The sequence below is a fragment of the Pollachius pollachius genome, assembly GCF_949987615.1.
Source record: "Pollachius pollachius genome assembly, chromosome: 11".
In the NCBI taxonomy this organism is placed as follows: Eukaryota; Metazoa; Chordata; class Actinopteri; order Gadiformes; family Gadidae; genus Pollachius; species Pollachius pollachius.
Window position 1 is genome coordinate 12,017,855 of NC_136944.1, and position 18,458 is coordinate 12,036,312.

Here is an 18,458-nt window from a genome sequence, read left to right on the forward strand (position 1 = left end):
TGCAGCCATGCTGGCTGATCTCTCACATTGCAGCCCTGCTCTACTTGGACCATTATGCAATGACCTTGCAGACCCCTCCCCCTCCTCCTGTCCTGAAAACCTCTTCATGCCGATAAACACGTGGAATACAACCCTGTGAAATAAAACCATGTGACGACAATCAAAGATTAGCAGGGGACAAAGCTAGCGTTAGCCTAATGCTCTTTGTCTTTCCATCCCAATGTTGATGAAACAGGGATTTGGAACAATCGCGTTGGTTTCCAGTCACATGACCAGCTCTGCGGGGAAAAGCCCGCCAGCGTCACCAGCCCCTCTATCGGGTTTATCGTGTGTAGAATATTGAGTTGCTTGTTTATTTTCCATACTTATGAAAACATCCCATTGTAAAGAACAATGAGAGGGAAATCAGAGTCGGAGATAGGATCAAATAGGAGGACATTTTCCTGGAGATAGCTTCCACAAGGAAGTGCTCTGGTGACTCAGGGTGGCGAGAGAGGGAGAGAGACAGAGAGAGAGAGAAAGAGAGAGAGAGAGAGACAGAGAGACAGAGACAGAGAGAGAGAGAGATAAAGAGAGAGTGGAGAGACAAGGAAGACAAAGTGAGAGAGAGAGAGAGAAAGAGAGAGTGCGACTGAGAGACAAAAAAATAGAACGTTTGAGAAAGAGAAAAATAGAGAGAGGGACAGAGAGAGAAAGAGAAATAGATATACAGAGATTGAGATTAAGAAAAACAAATCGAGAGAGAGAGCGACCCTTTTTCAGGCAGATTAATTGGTAGGATGATGAGCTTTTACTATCGGTGATAGTGGAGCCAAATGACAACAGAGTAGAGTTGATTTCAACAACAGACCTTTCAGAGGAGGCGTGTGTGTGTGTGTGTGTGTGTGTGTGTGTGTGTGTGTGTGTGTGAGTGTGTCTGTTGTGTGTTTTGCATCTTCAAGACACTGTTTAAAGTTTCATCAAAGACGGCCCATCACTGTTTGTTTTGAAGCAGTTGACACAACATGGGGCCCAACCACACGCCCTACACATACACAGAGACACATGTACAAACACACACACACACACGCACACATCCATTACACACATACATGCAGACACACACACACACACACACACACACACACACACACACACCATTTTGTATGCACACAACCACACAAACACACACAGACCCATTATCAACACTATTCGTGATTCAAGTACGACATTTGATGAGTTCTATTATTATTGAGTCAGACAACCAATAGGCAGGCTGAAGACTGCCAACTGGCGTGGCAACAGGAAATGGCCAACTTTCATGTAACCTTCAACTCTCGATAACATATAAAATATGAAGGTTGAGAGTTAGATGACAACTAAAAAGGAAGCGCTATCCACTTAGAGGACAGGCGTAGATTGTGTTGCTTCATGACTAATTCTTATATCACAATACTGGTACCGTTAGGGACACACACACACTCAAAGGTCATTTGTGCTCTTTTCTCAAGGTCAATACATCATGCCCTCGTAGGGTATTTTAAACATTCAAATCTGCTGCTGTGGACGCCCATGGAAAAGAGAAGGGGGGCCGGGGCCAGCTGCTGCATTACCCATTGACTGTACTGATTACCCCCCCACTACAAGCCCTAGACGTTTCTCCTCACACATGCACAGACGCACTCTTGCATGCAGCACCTGTATGTACAGAAGACAGCGATGGAGCTGCCACGACCAGTCCACCCTGACAGGGGCCGACCACTTGGACAGGAGGACAGGGCATGTTGACAGTCCCTCAGATGGCCCGGTGTTTACCCACAAACACTCGGCTGTCAAAGGTCACCGAGTGACGTCTGGGTGCCACGCACCAGGGGGCCTTGGGAGGAAGTGTGTGTTTTTGGGTGTGTGTGATGTAGAGACGTAGAGAGAGATAGATAGATTGGGAGACAGATAGATATATAGATGGATAGAGGATTCAGGTTCATGTTTCCTTCACTATGACCCTAATCTCTGTATTAGCCGACATCACTCTGCTGAGTGCAGGGTCGGGGGGGCGGGATAGATCCGATGGTAAACACAGCCATGTGCTAGCATGGCGCGCAACAGCATCGCTGGATCATGGTTATGTTCAACAGATGCATTATGGAGACTGTACACACATACACATACACACACACACACAAACACATGCACACACACACCCACGCAAACATACACACACACACTCAATTGCAAACACGCATACACAGGGCAACCAGCCCAAGGGATACAGAAGTTAAAACAACAGGGTGTTTGTGAAGGGCTTCCTGGCTGCACATGTGCATCTGTCTATTAGGCAGTGAGGGGCAATACTGGGCCTATGTTTAACACACACACACACACACACACACACACACACTTGCACACTGCTGGCGTGAACGACCACACCGTAGGGGATCAAGCGCGGCCGCTACAACCAACCTTTTTATATGTGAACCTGCCGGGGAGGTCAATGCCGCATTGTTGGGTGCGTCTCCATGGTGACGACACTAAAAAAGTTGCTGCTCCGCCTCTGTTGGCCAGATTATTTGGGGTGAGAGGAAAATGGCTGGTAGGGGTGGGGGGGGGGGGTGAGTTAAATGCCAGTGCTGACATTAACCAGAGGTTGGTGTCCTTAACAGGTAGCCGCAGAACGTTATAGTATAATATCGTAATACGTTTAATATTGTAAACCGCTGAAGTGAAGTTTGTATGCACTGCATTCTTATTTTTGCTAAAGCAGACTGCTGGTTTTAAATGAGCAGACACTAGGTTATGTTAAGGCAGCAAAAAGTGAATCTTCACTTTATCGTACCGCTGAAGGTTAATGCAGTATATCTATCTCTATCTATCTCTCTCTCTATAGAGAGAGATATAGTGTACACAGAATACTGACTCATTGAATATTAGAGGCTATCAGCTTTCCTAGAACACGGTATGCTTTCTGTAATTCAACTTCTTCCTAGAGTCACACCTGAACAACTAATTACTCTCCCAACTGTTCAGCTAGGTATGTGAAGCGAAAGCGTGATTGTTAGACCCCGTTTACACGAGGACGCTTGCGGGTAAAAACGAAAAAATATTTGATCGGAAGTTCCTTTCGTTTAGACGGTCACAGCGTTTTTGGGGCTTAAAAACGCAAAAATCTTAAACCACCCTCCAGAGTGGAAAACTTGAATACGCTCCGCTGTAGCGTTTCCGTCTACACTGCCAAGACTCAAAACTCTGCTCAGATCTGCTGACGTCGCGTACAAGTTTATGTCACATACATGTGCCAGTGCAGGGAAATAAACAAACATGTTGGATTATTTCCATGCGTCGGACCTTCAAGCTGCTCTGGCTGCTCTAATAAACGTATAACTTCTTATTACCGGCTGCAGTCATGTTTTGGTTTTCGCGGCGCAGATAAGAGAAGAAGAAAGATTCTGCACTCAGACATAGTGGTGTTGTGTGATGGTGTATCATAGCAACACCTAGCCGCCTGGCATGCATACCCAATCGAATTCCACACGCTTTTGCGTCACGGTATCCACGCAGATTGTCTCCCGAAAACGCTCGTCTAAACGCGGAATAAAAAGTGAAGACGCGACGCCACTTTTGCATCTTCTGTTCAGACATCATGTAAACCTAGCCTTAGAAAGCATGAGCATAGAGAGGACTGAGGCGAAGTCCACACGTCATTTTTTTTTTTTGTGAAAACGCATATGTCTTGAAAACGCATATGCCGATCGTCCAGACGGATCCGGCGTTTTCGGTTGCCGAAAACACACTTTTTTGATACCAGGTCCCAGGGTGAATAAGGTAAAAACCGCCCATATGTGTTTTCGTGATCGGATTAGTGTGGATGCCAAATACGCAAACGATGACGTCATTTCCCGCCAACCAGGAGGGGAACCTAGAGGTCCGTCGAATTTTTTTTGTTTGATTTCATTTGTATTAATTTTGTAGCATTAAATACAGCCCCTTGGTAAATTGAATTACTAACTGTACATTAAAAAGTATTTTCTGCTCAATCTTAAAGGTTTAAAAACTGCTTTCTCCGCCTGTCTTGGTTGGGAACCAGCGCCACAGAGTGTCCTTGAATATGTACTACAGTGTTTCTACAGTTAGTTTCCGCAATGAGTCCGTCTTTACCGAGATATTCCTGAAACGCATTAAAGGAAAAGGGGGGGAATATTGTTTTCGCCCGTGTGAACAGTGCCTGAGTTGGTAGACGCTGGTGATGGTAATCGTTTTGGGAGGGTAAGGAAATGAGCGTACGTCATCAGCAGTTCCCTCCTCTGAGTCCCCCAGGCCCCCCCCCCCCCTCCCCTAAACACCGCACCTAAACACCCCTTTAGGCTCCGACACTCCCGCAGAGAAATTGGTTTAGAGCGTTTCTACCAGCCAATGCCCATTACTCCTATGCATGCACACACACACACACACACACACACACACACACACACACACACACACACACACACACACACACACACACGCCACACACTGTGAGTTTTTGTTTATTTACATGACAATGTTTGCCAAGATTTGAACTTCTGTTATCTCGTTCACAAACATACAGTACATATGTATTTAAATACCAATGTACCCGCATACACATAGTAATGGAATAAAACACACAGTCACACGTAGCCACTGACACAAACAGAGAACAGAACTTTAACTATGCTGCGTTCTGTATATTACGCCTGAAAGCAGAGATTTTGTAGGCGGCTCCTGGCCCAGGCATATGATAGAGGCCCCTAGTGGCCCCTAGTGAACAAGAACTAGCCAGGACACAACAAAGTTGAATCTTAATGCTAAACATAAATAACAACGTCACTATTGTTGTTACTTATATCAGAAACTTGGGTTATTGTTGTTATTTATATAAATAACAGATACTATGGTTACCAATATTGTTTTTATTTATATAAACAACAGCAAGTAAGGTTATTGTTGATATTTATACAAAAACGACTAAGGTTACAATTTTGTTATTCATATAAATGACAGAAACAAATATTGTTGTTATTTGACAGAAAGGCGACTGGGCGACTGGATGATGACACAATGAACCATGTATGTGTTTGATTGATGATTCTCTGGCTGGTGAAAAGGAGTGGAGAGCCAGTGAGCGATGAGAAGATAGCAAAGTAAGAATATAGCAGGACACAGCATGAGTAGAGCAAGTGTGTGTGCCTGCGTGTGTGTGTGTGTGTGTGTGTGTGTGTGTGTGTGTGTGTGTGTGTGTGTGTGTGTGTGTGTGTGTGTGTGTGAGTGTGTGTTTGTATGTGTATGTGTGAGTGGGTGTGCATAGGTGAATGGTGAACAAAGAGACCGGTGCCTCTTCTTTTCTCCTTCTATCTCCATCTGTCCCTCTCCTTATCTTTCTCTCTGTCTCCCACAGCCCTGCTCCTCCCTCCCTCTAAACCGAGGATCCAGAGGGACAGGCCCTTGTCCTCAATCTACCACGGCACACACCAATTCCAACTTTGGCCCACTTTTCCCCGGAACTAAAACAAGACGCACAGGCTTAAAAGGCCAAAAGGACGGATCTCAGTTGCCTCATTCCACACGCATTCCAGGCTATGTTGACAAAAGACCCCCCTCAATAAAGCATACAAATTTGACCAAAAACACATCCTTTCATCGTACGCATCGCTCTATAGCATGTAACCTGGTTTTATGTGTTCAGTACTGAGTATGAAGTGGTATTTTTTGAGAAGATAGAAAGGCACAACCTTAAAACCAGATTGTGAGGGGGAGTGATGGTCAGCAAATGGCACAAGAGCAAGATGAAAATGTAATAATTAACTCTCGAGGTTGTGTGACAGAATATGGTTTAAAGTCAATAAGAAAAAAAAAGCAGGGGGAGTTGGATTTGCCAGATAACATCTGACATTGATGTGTCCCAAAAAGTAAATGCCCCACTGATAGGTAATGGGTAGGCTTATTTCTGTAGAAAAAGGAAATGTCGTCACAATTTCTTAACCGTCAGATTGAGACACAACTGAGGCGGCCGGTTGGGGGTAGCTGCTGTTTCAAACTATGCCTCCCAAAAATAACATTTCAATGCCTTGTACAAAGTATCAACTGTTTATGCTGTTGCTGTCCGCGGAGCTATTCACTGTTCCTCTTCATTGCTAATTGATTTATTGATGGGTTGACGGATAGATAGTGGTGACCTACCATCTCCACCTGCCGGGGGTCCAGGTTGGTGGGTGCAGTGGACGGGTCAGCAAAGTGGATCTTCTTCCTCTCCTTTGGTTCTCCATCGACGTCGGTGGACAGAGACGGGTCCATCGCTCCAGAAGTTGTGTGTGTCTCTCTCCCGCGCTCTCTCTCCGAGGGGAGAGGGGGTCCTCGATACCTATGGTCACTCTGATTTCTCTGGAGGAACCTCCCACCGATGGCTTATTAGTCCTACTCCGCAAACTGCAAATCTAGCTCCTCTGTCACTTTTGCACCGTCCAACTCTCTCTCTCTCCTCTATCTCTCTCACACTTCTTGTTGACTGTGACTCTCTGATCTCTGCTGTGTGTGTGTATGTGTGTGTGATTGTGTGTATGTGTGTATTTATCTCTCCCTCCCTTCCTCTCTCTCTCTCTCTCTCTCTCTCTCTCTCTCTCTCTCTCTCTCTATCTATCTATCTATCTATCTCTCTATCTATCTAGCTCTCTCTCCCTCACTCTGTCCCTCTCTCTGGCTCTGTCCCTCCCTCGCAACCGGTCACATCAGAGCTGAATGGGGTGCGTATACTTAGATCTTAGCAGCAAAGCAGAGGGAGTGTGAGTGAGGGGGGAGGGGGCCAGGGTCCAAAGATGGGCGGAGACTAAAATAGGAAAGTAGAGAGTGGCCAACCAATCGCAAGCCAGCATGGAACAGAGGGGAGGGGGGGAGGAGTAGAGGAGGATGCATGTCTGAAGCTAGCTAAGCCGAGTTTGATTTGTAATCAGAAACAAATAATAATAATAACATCATCCCTGGGAATCTCATCCTCTTTTGGCTTCTGTTTGTGAACGACAGCGCGAGCTGTGTTGGGGGGTCAGAGGGATCAGCACTGAGTCCGTTTCAGTAACAGCTCTAGATCACTGTCCCCATTAACACCTATTTTAGAGGTTTTTTTAGAGACCTGTATACAGATCACTATCTCCATTATCTGTATTTTACACAGTTGTGCTTCCTATAGACACATAATTGTGTCAATTACTGGCATTTTAGACGGTTCAGTTTCCTAGATGCAAGCATTGAGCAATGACATAGAAACGTGTGCGACCGCAACAAAAGGATCAAGCAATACATTTTAATTGTCATTTCTGTTATTATGTGTGTGTGTGTGTGTGGCTGTGTGTGCGTATGTGTGTTTGTTTGTGTCTGTGTGTTTGCATTGGAGCTTGAATGTGTGTGTGTGCATGTGTGTGTATTGTGTGTGTGTTTGTTTCTATTTGTGTGTGTGTGTGTTTGTGTGTGTGTGTCTTTTGCTTGTATCTGTGTGTGTATGGATGTGTGTGTGTTTCTATTTGTGTGTGTGTCTGTTTGTGTGTGTGTGTGTGTGTGTGTGTGAGTGTGTGTGTGTACATTTTGTTTGTATTTGTGTGTGTATGGATGTGTGTGTGTATGTGTATGTTTGTGTATGTGTGTGTGTGTGTGTGTGCGTGTGTGTGTGTTTGTGCGTGTGTGTGTGTGTTTCTGTTTGTGGTCGTGTTTCTTTGTGTCTATGTTTTCATGCATCTTTCTCCTATGTAGATAGAGAAGAGCCACATAAATTAGCATTAATGGGGGGAGTTGGTTCATTGTTTTGGCCCCTTAAGGCTGATAGAGGTAAAAGGACATGATACAAGCACGCATAACCAGAGGACAGTGGAGAGAACATGAGATTGTGAAGGAGGGCAAAGGGAGAAGGAGCAGGTATTTTATGTTTGTTCACTACCACAAGGAAAAAATAGGTTATGTGGAAGGCGGCTGGCGATGTATTTGGCTTCTGGGTGGAGAATGGCTTTGGCCTTTGGCATAGAGAGGAGTCGGTAGAGGAGTACGTGCAGAGAGTTTGAAATGGGGGATGTAGGGGTCATAAGTGATGGTGGAGGATAGGGGATGGAGGATTGGGGGGTAAAGAGGTTGATGGGGAGTAGTTAGCGTGGTTGTTTAGAAGGTGGAGGTGGCTGGAGGAGTTATTAAAAGGTGGAGGTGTTACATAGAAGGTGGAGGTGGCTGGAGGAGTTATTGATGGTGCATGCCCATGTGCGTGCGTTTGTGTGTATGTGTGCGTGCGTGTGTTTATGTGTGTGTGTGTGTGTGTGTGTGTGTGTGTTTGTGTGTGTGTGTGTGTCTGTGTGTGTGTGTTTGTGTGTGTACTACGGCCTCCATGATGATTTTGGTAGATCTAAAGTACTGCTTCCCCCCTGGAAGCTAATCGTAGCTTGTTGCTATGCTACTGAGATATCAGCTATGCAAAACAACAGGATCCTGCAATAGTGTCTTAATTATCTTACAGCAGTTTCAACATTGTCAGCCGTTCACATAAACATTTGATATTGTAAGAAGGAGGGTTTGATGGTTTTGTTGCATATGGCACTAATTCTGCACTGTAAAGGCACTATGTGCAATCCAAGACAAATAATGTGAGAAGTTAATTAAACCACTGGCTGAATAATTAGGAACAGTATAATAACTATGTTCTGGTATGGACGAATTGAAGGCTGGGAGAGGAGAGGAGATAACAGGGAAGGAGAGCAGAGGAGATGCAAGGAGAGGGGTGGACAGGAGAGCAGGGGAAAAGCAAAGAGAAGCAAGGAGAAGAGAGGAGAAAATGGGGGAGCAGATGAGAAGAGGGGAGGGAGAGGTGAGGAGTAGAGAGAACGGGGGATAGAGAATCATCCAAGTGTAACAGAGCTTGAACTTGGTGGAACAGACCAATACTATAAGTGGTTGTCCACCATTTGAAAGTGCATTTTTTTTATATAGCTTTTCATAAGTTAGAGAGTAATCTAGGTGTGCTTCCATCGTGAGAAAACACAATACAAATGTTTACTCTAGTTGTCTCTTGTTCATATCAAGCTTGAACTGTGTAAACAGCACACTGATTTATTATATGCACAGATAGCTATGTAATCCATGAAATGCGTATTGCATCCACAAAAAAAAAGTGAGACAATTAAAATGGAATTGAAATAAGCCATGGGTTGACCTTGCTCTTCCAGAAAAACTCAGCAACCTATTTAACAACTTGCATATCAAGTCAGAGTCAACCCATATAACCTACCTGCAGTGTGGTTAACAGGTTACTTTGGAAGGATATTTTTCTCATGTTGACGGAACATATGCTATCTTTCTGCCGTTCTAGCAGCTTGACATAGGTGTGGTGTTTGAATGCTTCAAGGCATAACTGCTGAAATGTTTAGTTCTGTTTTTGCGGAGTAACGCTTCTGAAAATAAATTACAGGAATAATCAATGTGGTTTCTAGTGTGAGACAGGTGGTGGTGTGTGTGTGTCTGTGTTGACCACACACACACACACACACACACACACACACACACACACACACAAACACACACACAAAGGGGGACTGCTACAGATTTCAGGGACAGCTTGAGTGTGTAACTCTATCCCACTAAAGAGGGGCCCACCTCCTGCTCCATTCAGGAGGGAGAGGGATGATATTAGGGACTCGACCAGACCCCCCCAGACCCCATCAGAACGTTGAACATTATCCAAACGTTATTTGGTATAGCCTATATTTTTGCTGTATAAATACATTTATTTATCTATTTTACTATTTTTGAGGAGTCACAACCAATTGTTCATCAATCTTTATTAGCTTTACCTCAAGAATCGAAGAATCTGGTTTCCCAGGAGCTGTGTGGATAATGAGCAGATGTGGGAACAAATGGATTTGTAGGACAGAAAATAGTGGAAAGGTGAAATGTTACATTTGTCAGGATCACAGCGAGGGGCTTTGTCCCCTCACGGCAGGTGTTTTTTTAATCAGGTAGATGTTTAGAGGATGGCACTGAGCTTCATGCAACCCTTCGCATTAACTCAATCATCGCCTTCTGTCTGATCACAGAGCGTACAATCACTATTTACTGCTACTACTAACAGCTAGCTACTTGTTCTCCGAAGATAGACAAGTAGCAGGCGTTGACAAGATGCATTAGAAGGGCTAGCTTGGTCTGGTTGCTGCAGCTGTCCAATGATGCAGCATACCCCTCATAATCTGTGTGGGATTGGGCAGCGGCGCCACCTCCTGGCATGCGTGTTTATATTTGTTTGAAGTCGATTACACCGGACGTAGCCTACAGAAAAGACGGAGCACGTTATAGGCTCTTCATTACTGACTTGATAAAAGTAGCCTCCCACATCAATCAGATGATTTAGGTAGAATGATACGTATCTTACAAAAATCTAAATCAATAAATACTTTAATAAATAGTTTGGAGATACAACAAAACAGCAAACAATTGTTAAATCAAATTGTAGCCTCTATATCTAGCATCTCTTGTAACACTTTCGTTTTAGAAAAGGGAACTTGTAAGATACGTTCAAATGGTAACGAACCTTGCAATAGCCTAACTCAGCCAATAGATGGTACTCTTTTGTCACTATTTTCCATAAGGAGTTTTGAGAAGATCAATTTCAATGGTTAAAGAGCAAAACTATCTATGGAACTTCAAATAATAACCAAGTATTCAAAATATATGAAATAATAAAGGAACAGGTTAAAGGGCAATATAAGAGAACTAGCTGGAGTCACCCCACACTTTTACAATTTTTTGTCTAGTGTGAAAGAAAGAGGAGATAAAATATCGAACCCAAAAATAGTGGCAACAAAAAATTGCAGAAGAGAATATCTGCTCCTTCGCGTGCTCACAGTTGGAACCGGCGCCGCAACGAAGGTTGTTGAAGCGATTCTTGGAAGACGCAACTTTTTGACACTCTTCCTGCCTGAACGTGAGGTCCAATCAACAGGAAGTTTAGACGGGGACGCGAAACTGAAGAAGAACCCATCGAAGAAGGGTAGCATACGAAAACCACGAAGAGAAGGACGTGTTAGCATTTTAGTATAAGTGCTAATGAGTCATTTCTTTTGTTTTTGTTCCGGGGTGGTGAGGGGGTGGTGAGGGGGTGGGCGTAGCAGGTGGAAGACACAGAGAAGGCAGGGACCGAGTAGGAGGTGGCAGTGAGGGGCAGTGATTTAATTATCACCCTACAGCCCCCTCCAGCCCCTTACTCATAGCATCAATAATGCATGGCCCCCTTGTTTCCACTGCCATAATTAATCCTCCTTTACTATAATTAAAAGCCAAAAATCCCACAAGATGGTTCAGCTTGGACGGCCATGGGGTTGGGTTGGCACGGCAACTGATGGAAAACTGTGGCTCAGACACATAGACTCCTGAGATCTGACGGACAGATAGACATACTGACAGGCAGGCTGGCAGACAGACGGTTGGATGGAATGACGGACAGATAGACTGACGGACAGATGGACAACAAACGGATAGAGTGACGTGACAGGCAGACGATAGATAGACAGATCATCCGAGAAACAGACTGGTGGCTGGATGGATGGACCAACTGGACGCAAGGACGGACAGACAGAGACACATACAGACACACAGACGAACACTGTCAAATCTGTTATAAAGGAGTTATAAAGACATAAGAGCATCATGACGTATTAAACATACGACATTAGAAAGACGTTTACGTGATTAATTGAAATATTTTACACGCTGTAGCATTGTTATACATTGTCATTCATTTGTAGTACACTGTAAAATGTGTAACGTGTAGGATTGGGCGTGCAGTGAATATGCAAATCAAGCACATAAATGCCAATAAAATGTGTCTAGACATGCGAGGGGAGTTAAGTGAGTGGAGTCTACAGATATCCGCTTGAACCTGTTCTTGAACCGCATGACAATCTACAGGGTGTGAATCCATGCTTAGGAATGAGGGCGAGAGACAGATAAAGAGGGTGAGCGATGGAAAAATCTGATGAGGCTAGTTGTGAAATGTGTTGACCACAGTAAAATCACCTACGAATGAACAGAACAGAAGGTCAAATCTTGACAAACACTGTTATCTAAATAAATGAAATAATTTTAAAAAAAATGTGTGTGTGTGTCTGTGCGTGTGTGTGTGTGTATGTGTGTGTGTGTGTGTGTGCGTGCGTGCGTGCATGCGTGCGTGCGTGGGTGCGTGTGTGTGTGTGGATGTGTGTGTGTGAGGAATATTACAGGGTGATGAGGACGCCAGAAAATCAGGATGAGAGAGAGAGGCAGAGCTTTCTAATGCAGCAATTAGGACCACACTGTCTGGGCGAACAAACAGGAATTAATATTTCAGTCCGGAGATCTCAATGGGCACCTATTATGGGAGCCTGGCATACCTACACAGACTCTATTGCAGGCACACACAGATACATGAATGCACACACACACACATCCACACACACACACACACACATACACACACACATACACACACACACACACACACACACACACACACACACACACACACACACACACACACACACACACACACATACACACACGCCAGGGCTGCCAGAATCGTTTACCTTCTCAACACAGATGCCACAATGATCAGTATTGCTGCATAAAAGATGCGGTGATGTTGTCACTTCAATGTGGTTTGTAACACTAAGGTAAATATTACAGTAGATTAGTGTGGATTGAGAGCTATAATCGAATACCTTGACAACTGTAAGCCTGTCTTACAGCCTCTCAAATTCTGCAGATTTCCCCTACAGGTCATTTGTAGGTACATAGGACATGGGAAGGACATAGCCCGTAGGAAAGGGACATGGGTACATACGGACATAGCTACGCTCCCTCCCAGGTGCAAGTGTGTTGTTGATGCTCCGCCATCCTTCTGCCACATCTCCACCTGATTTATCGCTCTAAAATACCACTGCACTAATTAGTGAAGTAATTAATTAATAGGCATTTGCATTTGTGCATATGCAATTAGGGGGCGAGAGAGAGGAGAGTGCAGATGGGGTCCACAAATCTGGTGGGGGCCAACCAATCCCCCCCGTGTTTGTGTTTGTGTGTGTGTCTGTGTGTGTGTGTGTGTGTGTTTGTGTGTGTGCGTGTGTATGTGTGTGTGTGTGCGTGAATATGTGTGTGTGTGGGTGTGTGTGACATATATGTGTGTGTGTGTGTGTGTGTGCGAGCATGCGCACGTCTGTGTGCGTTATGTGTATGCACGTGCGTGCCTGTGTGATTGTGTGCGTGCCTGTGCGTGCACATTAATATGTGTTTTTCCTCTGGTGTTTGTGCCAGCAGAACTTAGTGTTGAGAGAATAGTGCGGTGCAGGTCAACAGCTGACAGAAAGAGAGGAGAGAGCTGGGGGGGGTGGGCGGGGGTGGGCGGGGAGGTATGGTGTGGAGGTGTGGCTTGATGACTTTGAATGGTGATTGGTTGTTGTTCTGTCATGGGGATGAGGGGAGGTGGTCGTAGGTAAAGGAGAATGCGATATCTTAAAGGAGACAGCCTGGTGTTTTGCAATTGGATGGCCTATTACCCACCGGCAGGTGGTCATTTCTTACAACTAATCCTAATGCAAGCAAGATGCAAAGTCATTCTGAAATACCGCAACTCGACAAGCGCTCCCTCGCTCTCTCTCCCTAGTGCTCTAATGTGGGATCAGAGCCTGCAGGATGGCCGCCCCTCCAGCCGTCTCCCCACTAAAGCCTGGCTGTTGACATTTCAAATCCGTATTTTGGCAAGGTGTCGGAGGGTTGCTTATAGGACTTGTTGTGGATGGATCCCCCACAACCACCACCTCAACACACCCTGACAAGGGCCTAGGCCCCCAGCTTCCCCCTGCCCGTTGCAGCGGAGGTAAGTTGGGACACGGGATCTAAACATTAACAGAGATTCGTAAGACGCCCAGCACAGCAAGCTGTCCTTCACACACACACACACACACACACACACACACACACACACACTCTCTCTCTCTCTCCCAACCCGTCGGCCTTCACCTCCCCACTGCACCACCCGTCCGTTCAGTGTTTGGTGGTGTGCCAGGGTGTGTCCCGGGTGGCACGACGGGGCACATTAGTGAATGTGCAGCTTCACGGCTCTCCTGACACAGCTGCCATACTGCTGGAGACCCCCAGGATGACCCCCATCTGCATCACTGCCATCAACCAGCCCCCCGCACTACCACCACTACAACCACTACCACCACTACCACCACTACCATCACTACCACCACTACCACCACTACCACCACTACCACCACTACCACCACTACCATCACTACCACCACTACCACCACTACCACCACTACCATCACTACAACCACTACCACCACTACCACCACTACCATCACTACCACCACTACCACCACTACCATCACTACCACCACTACCACCACTACCATCACTACCACCACTACCACCACTACCATCACTACCACCACTACCACCACTACCATCACTACCACCACTACCATCACTACCACCACTACAACCACTACCACCACTACCACCACTACCACCACTACCATCACTACCATCACTACCATCAGTACCACCACTACCACCACTACCATCACTACCACCACTACCACCACTACCACCACTACAACCACTACCACCACTACCATCACTACCACCACTACCACCACTACCACCACTACCACCACTACAACCACTACCACCACTACCACCACTACCACCACTACAACCACTACCACCACTACCACCACTACAACCACTACCACCACTACCATCACTACCATCACTACCATCACTACCATCACCCCACCACTACCATCACTACCATCACTACCACCACTACCACCACTACCATCACTACCATCACTACCACCACTACCACCACTACCATCACTACCACCACTACCACCACTACCGGCACTACAACCACTACCACCACTACCACCACTACCATCACTACCACCACTACCACCACTACCACCACTACCACCACTACCACCACTACCATCACTACCATCACTACCACCACTACCACCACTACCACCACTACCACCACTACCACCACTACAACCACTACCACCACTACCACCACTACCACCACTACCACCACTACCATCACTACCACCACTACCACCACTACCACCACTACCATCACTACCACCACTACCATCACTACCATCACTACCACCACTACCACCACTACCACCACTACAACCACTACCACCACTACCACCACTACCATCACTACCACCACTACAACCACTACCACCACTACCACCACTACAACCACTACCATCACTACCATCACTACCACCACTACAACCACTACCATCACCCCATCACTACCACCACTACCACCACTACCACCACTACCACCACTACAACCACTACCATCACTACAACCACTACCACCACTACCACCACTACCATCACTACCACCACTACCACCACTACCACCACTACCATCACTACCACCACTACCACCACTACCACCACTACCACCACTACAACCACTACCACCACTACCATCACTACCACCACTACCACCACTACCACCACTACCACCACTACCATCACCCCATCACTACTAACACTACAACCACTACCACCACTACAACCACTACCACCACTACCACCACTACCACCACTACCACCACTACCATCACTACCATCACCCCATCACTACCATCACTACCACCACTACCACCACTACCACCACTACCACCACTACCATCACTACCATCACTACCGTCACTACCACCACTACAACCACTACCACCACTACCATCACTACCATCACTACCATCACTACCATCACTACCACCACTACCATCACTACCACCACTACCATCACTACCATCACTACCGTCACTACCACCACTACCATCACTACCACCACTACCGGCACTACCGGCACTACCATCACTACCATCACTACCATCACTACCATCACTACCACCACTACCATCACTACCACCACTAACACCACTACCATCACCCCATCACTACTAACACTACAACCACTACCACCACTACCACCACTACCATCACTACCATCACTACCATCACTACCATCACTACCACCACTACCATCACTACCACCACTACCACCACTACCACCACTACCATCACTACCATCACTACCATCACTACCATCACTACCACCACTACATCACTACCACCACTAACACCACTACCATCACTACCACCACTACCACCACTACCATCACTACCATCACTACCATCACTAACACCACTACCATCAATACCATCACTACCATCACTACCACCACTACCACCACTACCACCACTACCATCACTACCATCACTACCATCACTACCACCACTACCATCACTACCACCACTACCATCACTACCACCACTACCACCACTACCACCACTACCATCACTTTCATCATCCCATTACTTCCATCACTACCATCACTACCACCACTACCACCACTACCATCACTACCACCACTACCACCACTACCACCACTACCATCACTACCATCACTACCACCACTACCACCACTACCATCACTACCATCACTACCACCACTACCACCACTACCACCACTACCATCACTACCATCACCACATCACTACCATCACCCCATCACTACCATCACTACCACCACTACCACCACTACCACCACTACCACCACTACCATCACTACCACCACTACCATCACTACCATCACTACCACCACTACCATCACTACCATCACTACCACCACTACCACCACTACCATCACTACCATCACTACCATCACTACCACCACTACCATCACTACCATCACTACCACCACTACCGCCACTACCATCACTACCACCACTACCATCACTACCATCACTACCACCACTACCACCACTACCACCACTACCACCACTACCACCACTACCACCACTACCATCACTACCACCACTACCACCACTACCACCACTACCACCACTACCACCACTACCATCATTACCATCACTACCATCACTACCACCACTACCACCACTACAACCACTACCACCACTACCACCACTACCATCACTACCACCACTACCACCACTACCACCACTACCACCACTACCACCACTACCATCACTACCACCACTACAACCACTACCACCACTACCATCACTACCACCACTACCACCACTACAACCACTACCACCATTACCATCACTACCACCACTACCACCACTACCATCACTACCACCACTACCACCACTACAACCACTACCACCACTACCACCACTACCACCACTACCATCACTACCACCACTACCACCACTACCACCACTACCACCACTACCATCACTACCATCACTACCACCACTACCACCACTACAACCACTACCACCACTACCACCACTACCATCACCCCATCACTACCACCACTACCATCACTACCATCACTACCATCACTACCATCACTACCATCACCACATCACTACCATCACTACCACCACTACCACCACTACCATCACTACCACCACTACCATCACTACCACCACTACCACCACTACCACCACTACCATCACTACCATCACCACATCACTACCATCACCCCATCACTACCACCACTACCATCACTACCACCACTACCATCACTACCATCACTACCACCACTACCACCACTACCACCACTACCATCACTACCATCACTACCACCACTACCATCACTACCATCACTACCATCACTACCACCACTACCATCACTACCACCACTACCATCACTACCACCACTACCACCACTACCACCACTACCATCACTTTCATCATCCCATTACTTACATCACTACCATCCCTACCATCACCCCACCATCACCCCCATGCTATCACTACCATCACCCCAACCCTCATCACTACCATCACTCCAAAACCAAAACAACCACTGCCACTATCCCTCACAAGCTAGCCCTTCCTCACACAATACCACAAGCAGCATCACAACCACCTTCCACCATTATCAACCATTACCCCTTTCCTAACGACCAGCCACCACCACAGCCATCCTAACTGCCATCCCCCCCCCCCCCCCCCCCAACACTACCATGGATCGACCCCTCATGCAGAAGGTGTTGGGGATGACTCCTCCCCATTCCTAGGAACATGATGAGATGATCTATTGTGGCTCAGCCTTTGGGGTTTCCGCCGGCCCTCTTCCTGATGGCTGCGTTAGTGCCAGGGTCCGTGGCCATCCAGGACCCAGGGCTCGTCCAGCTCATTCGTCTCCATTAGCTCCACTAACACCCTGCTAAATAGAGAGATCTCCTCTCTCTCTCACACACACACACACACACACAATCAATTATAGGGCAGCAATGCTGAAGAAAATTGAAATGCTGGTAAACAGGAATTCCTCATCATAGTCTGCCAACTCTCATACTCTCTTTCTCGCCCCTTTCTCACTCTCTCTTTAACCTGCTCTCTCCCTCCCTATCTCATGTTCTCTCTCACTCTCTATCCCCCCGTATCC

The 18,458-nt window shown here is 46.6% G+C and overlaps 1 protein-coding gene across 1 annotated transcript in view; it reads right to left on the reverse strand.

Moving 5' to 3' along the window:
* Positions 1-6,708, reverse strand: part of ppp1r1b (protein phosphatase 1, regulatory (inhibitor) subunit 1B) — a 19,303-nt gene extending 12,595 nt beyond the window's left edge. The window contains exon 1 of the mRNA XM_079746782.1: positions 6,172-6,708. Within this exon, the coding sequence (XP_079602908.1) occupies positions 6,172-6,285 (114 nt within the window). The 5' untranslated portion in view covers positions 6,286-6,708. The remainder of the gene's footprint in view (positions 1-6,171) is intronic.
* Positions 6,709-18,458: the final 11,750 nt, after the last annotated feature.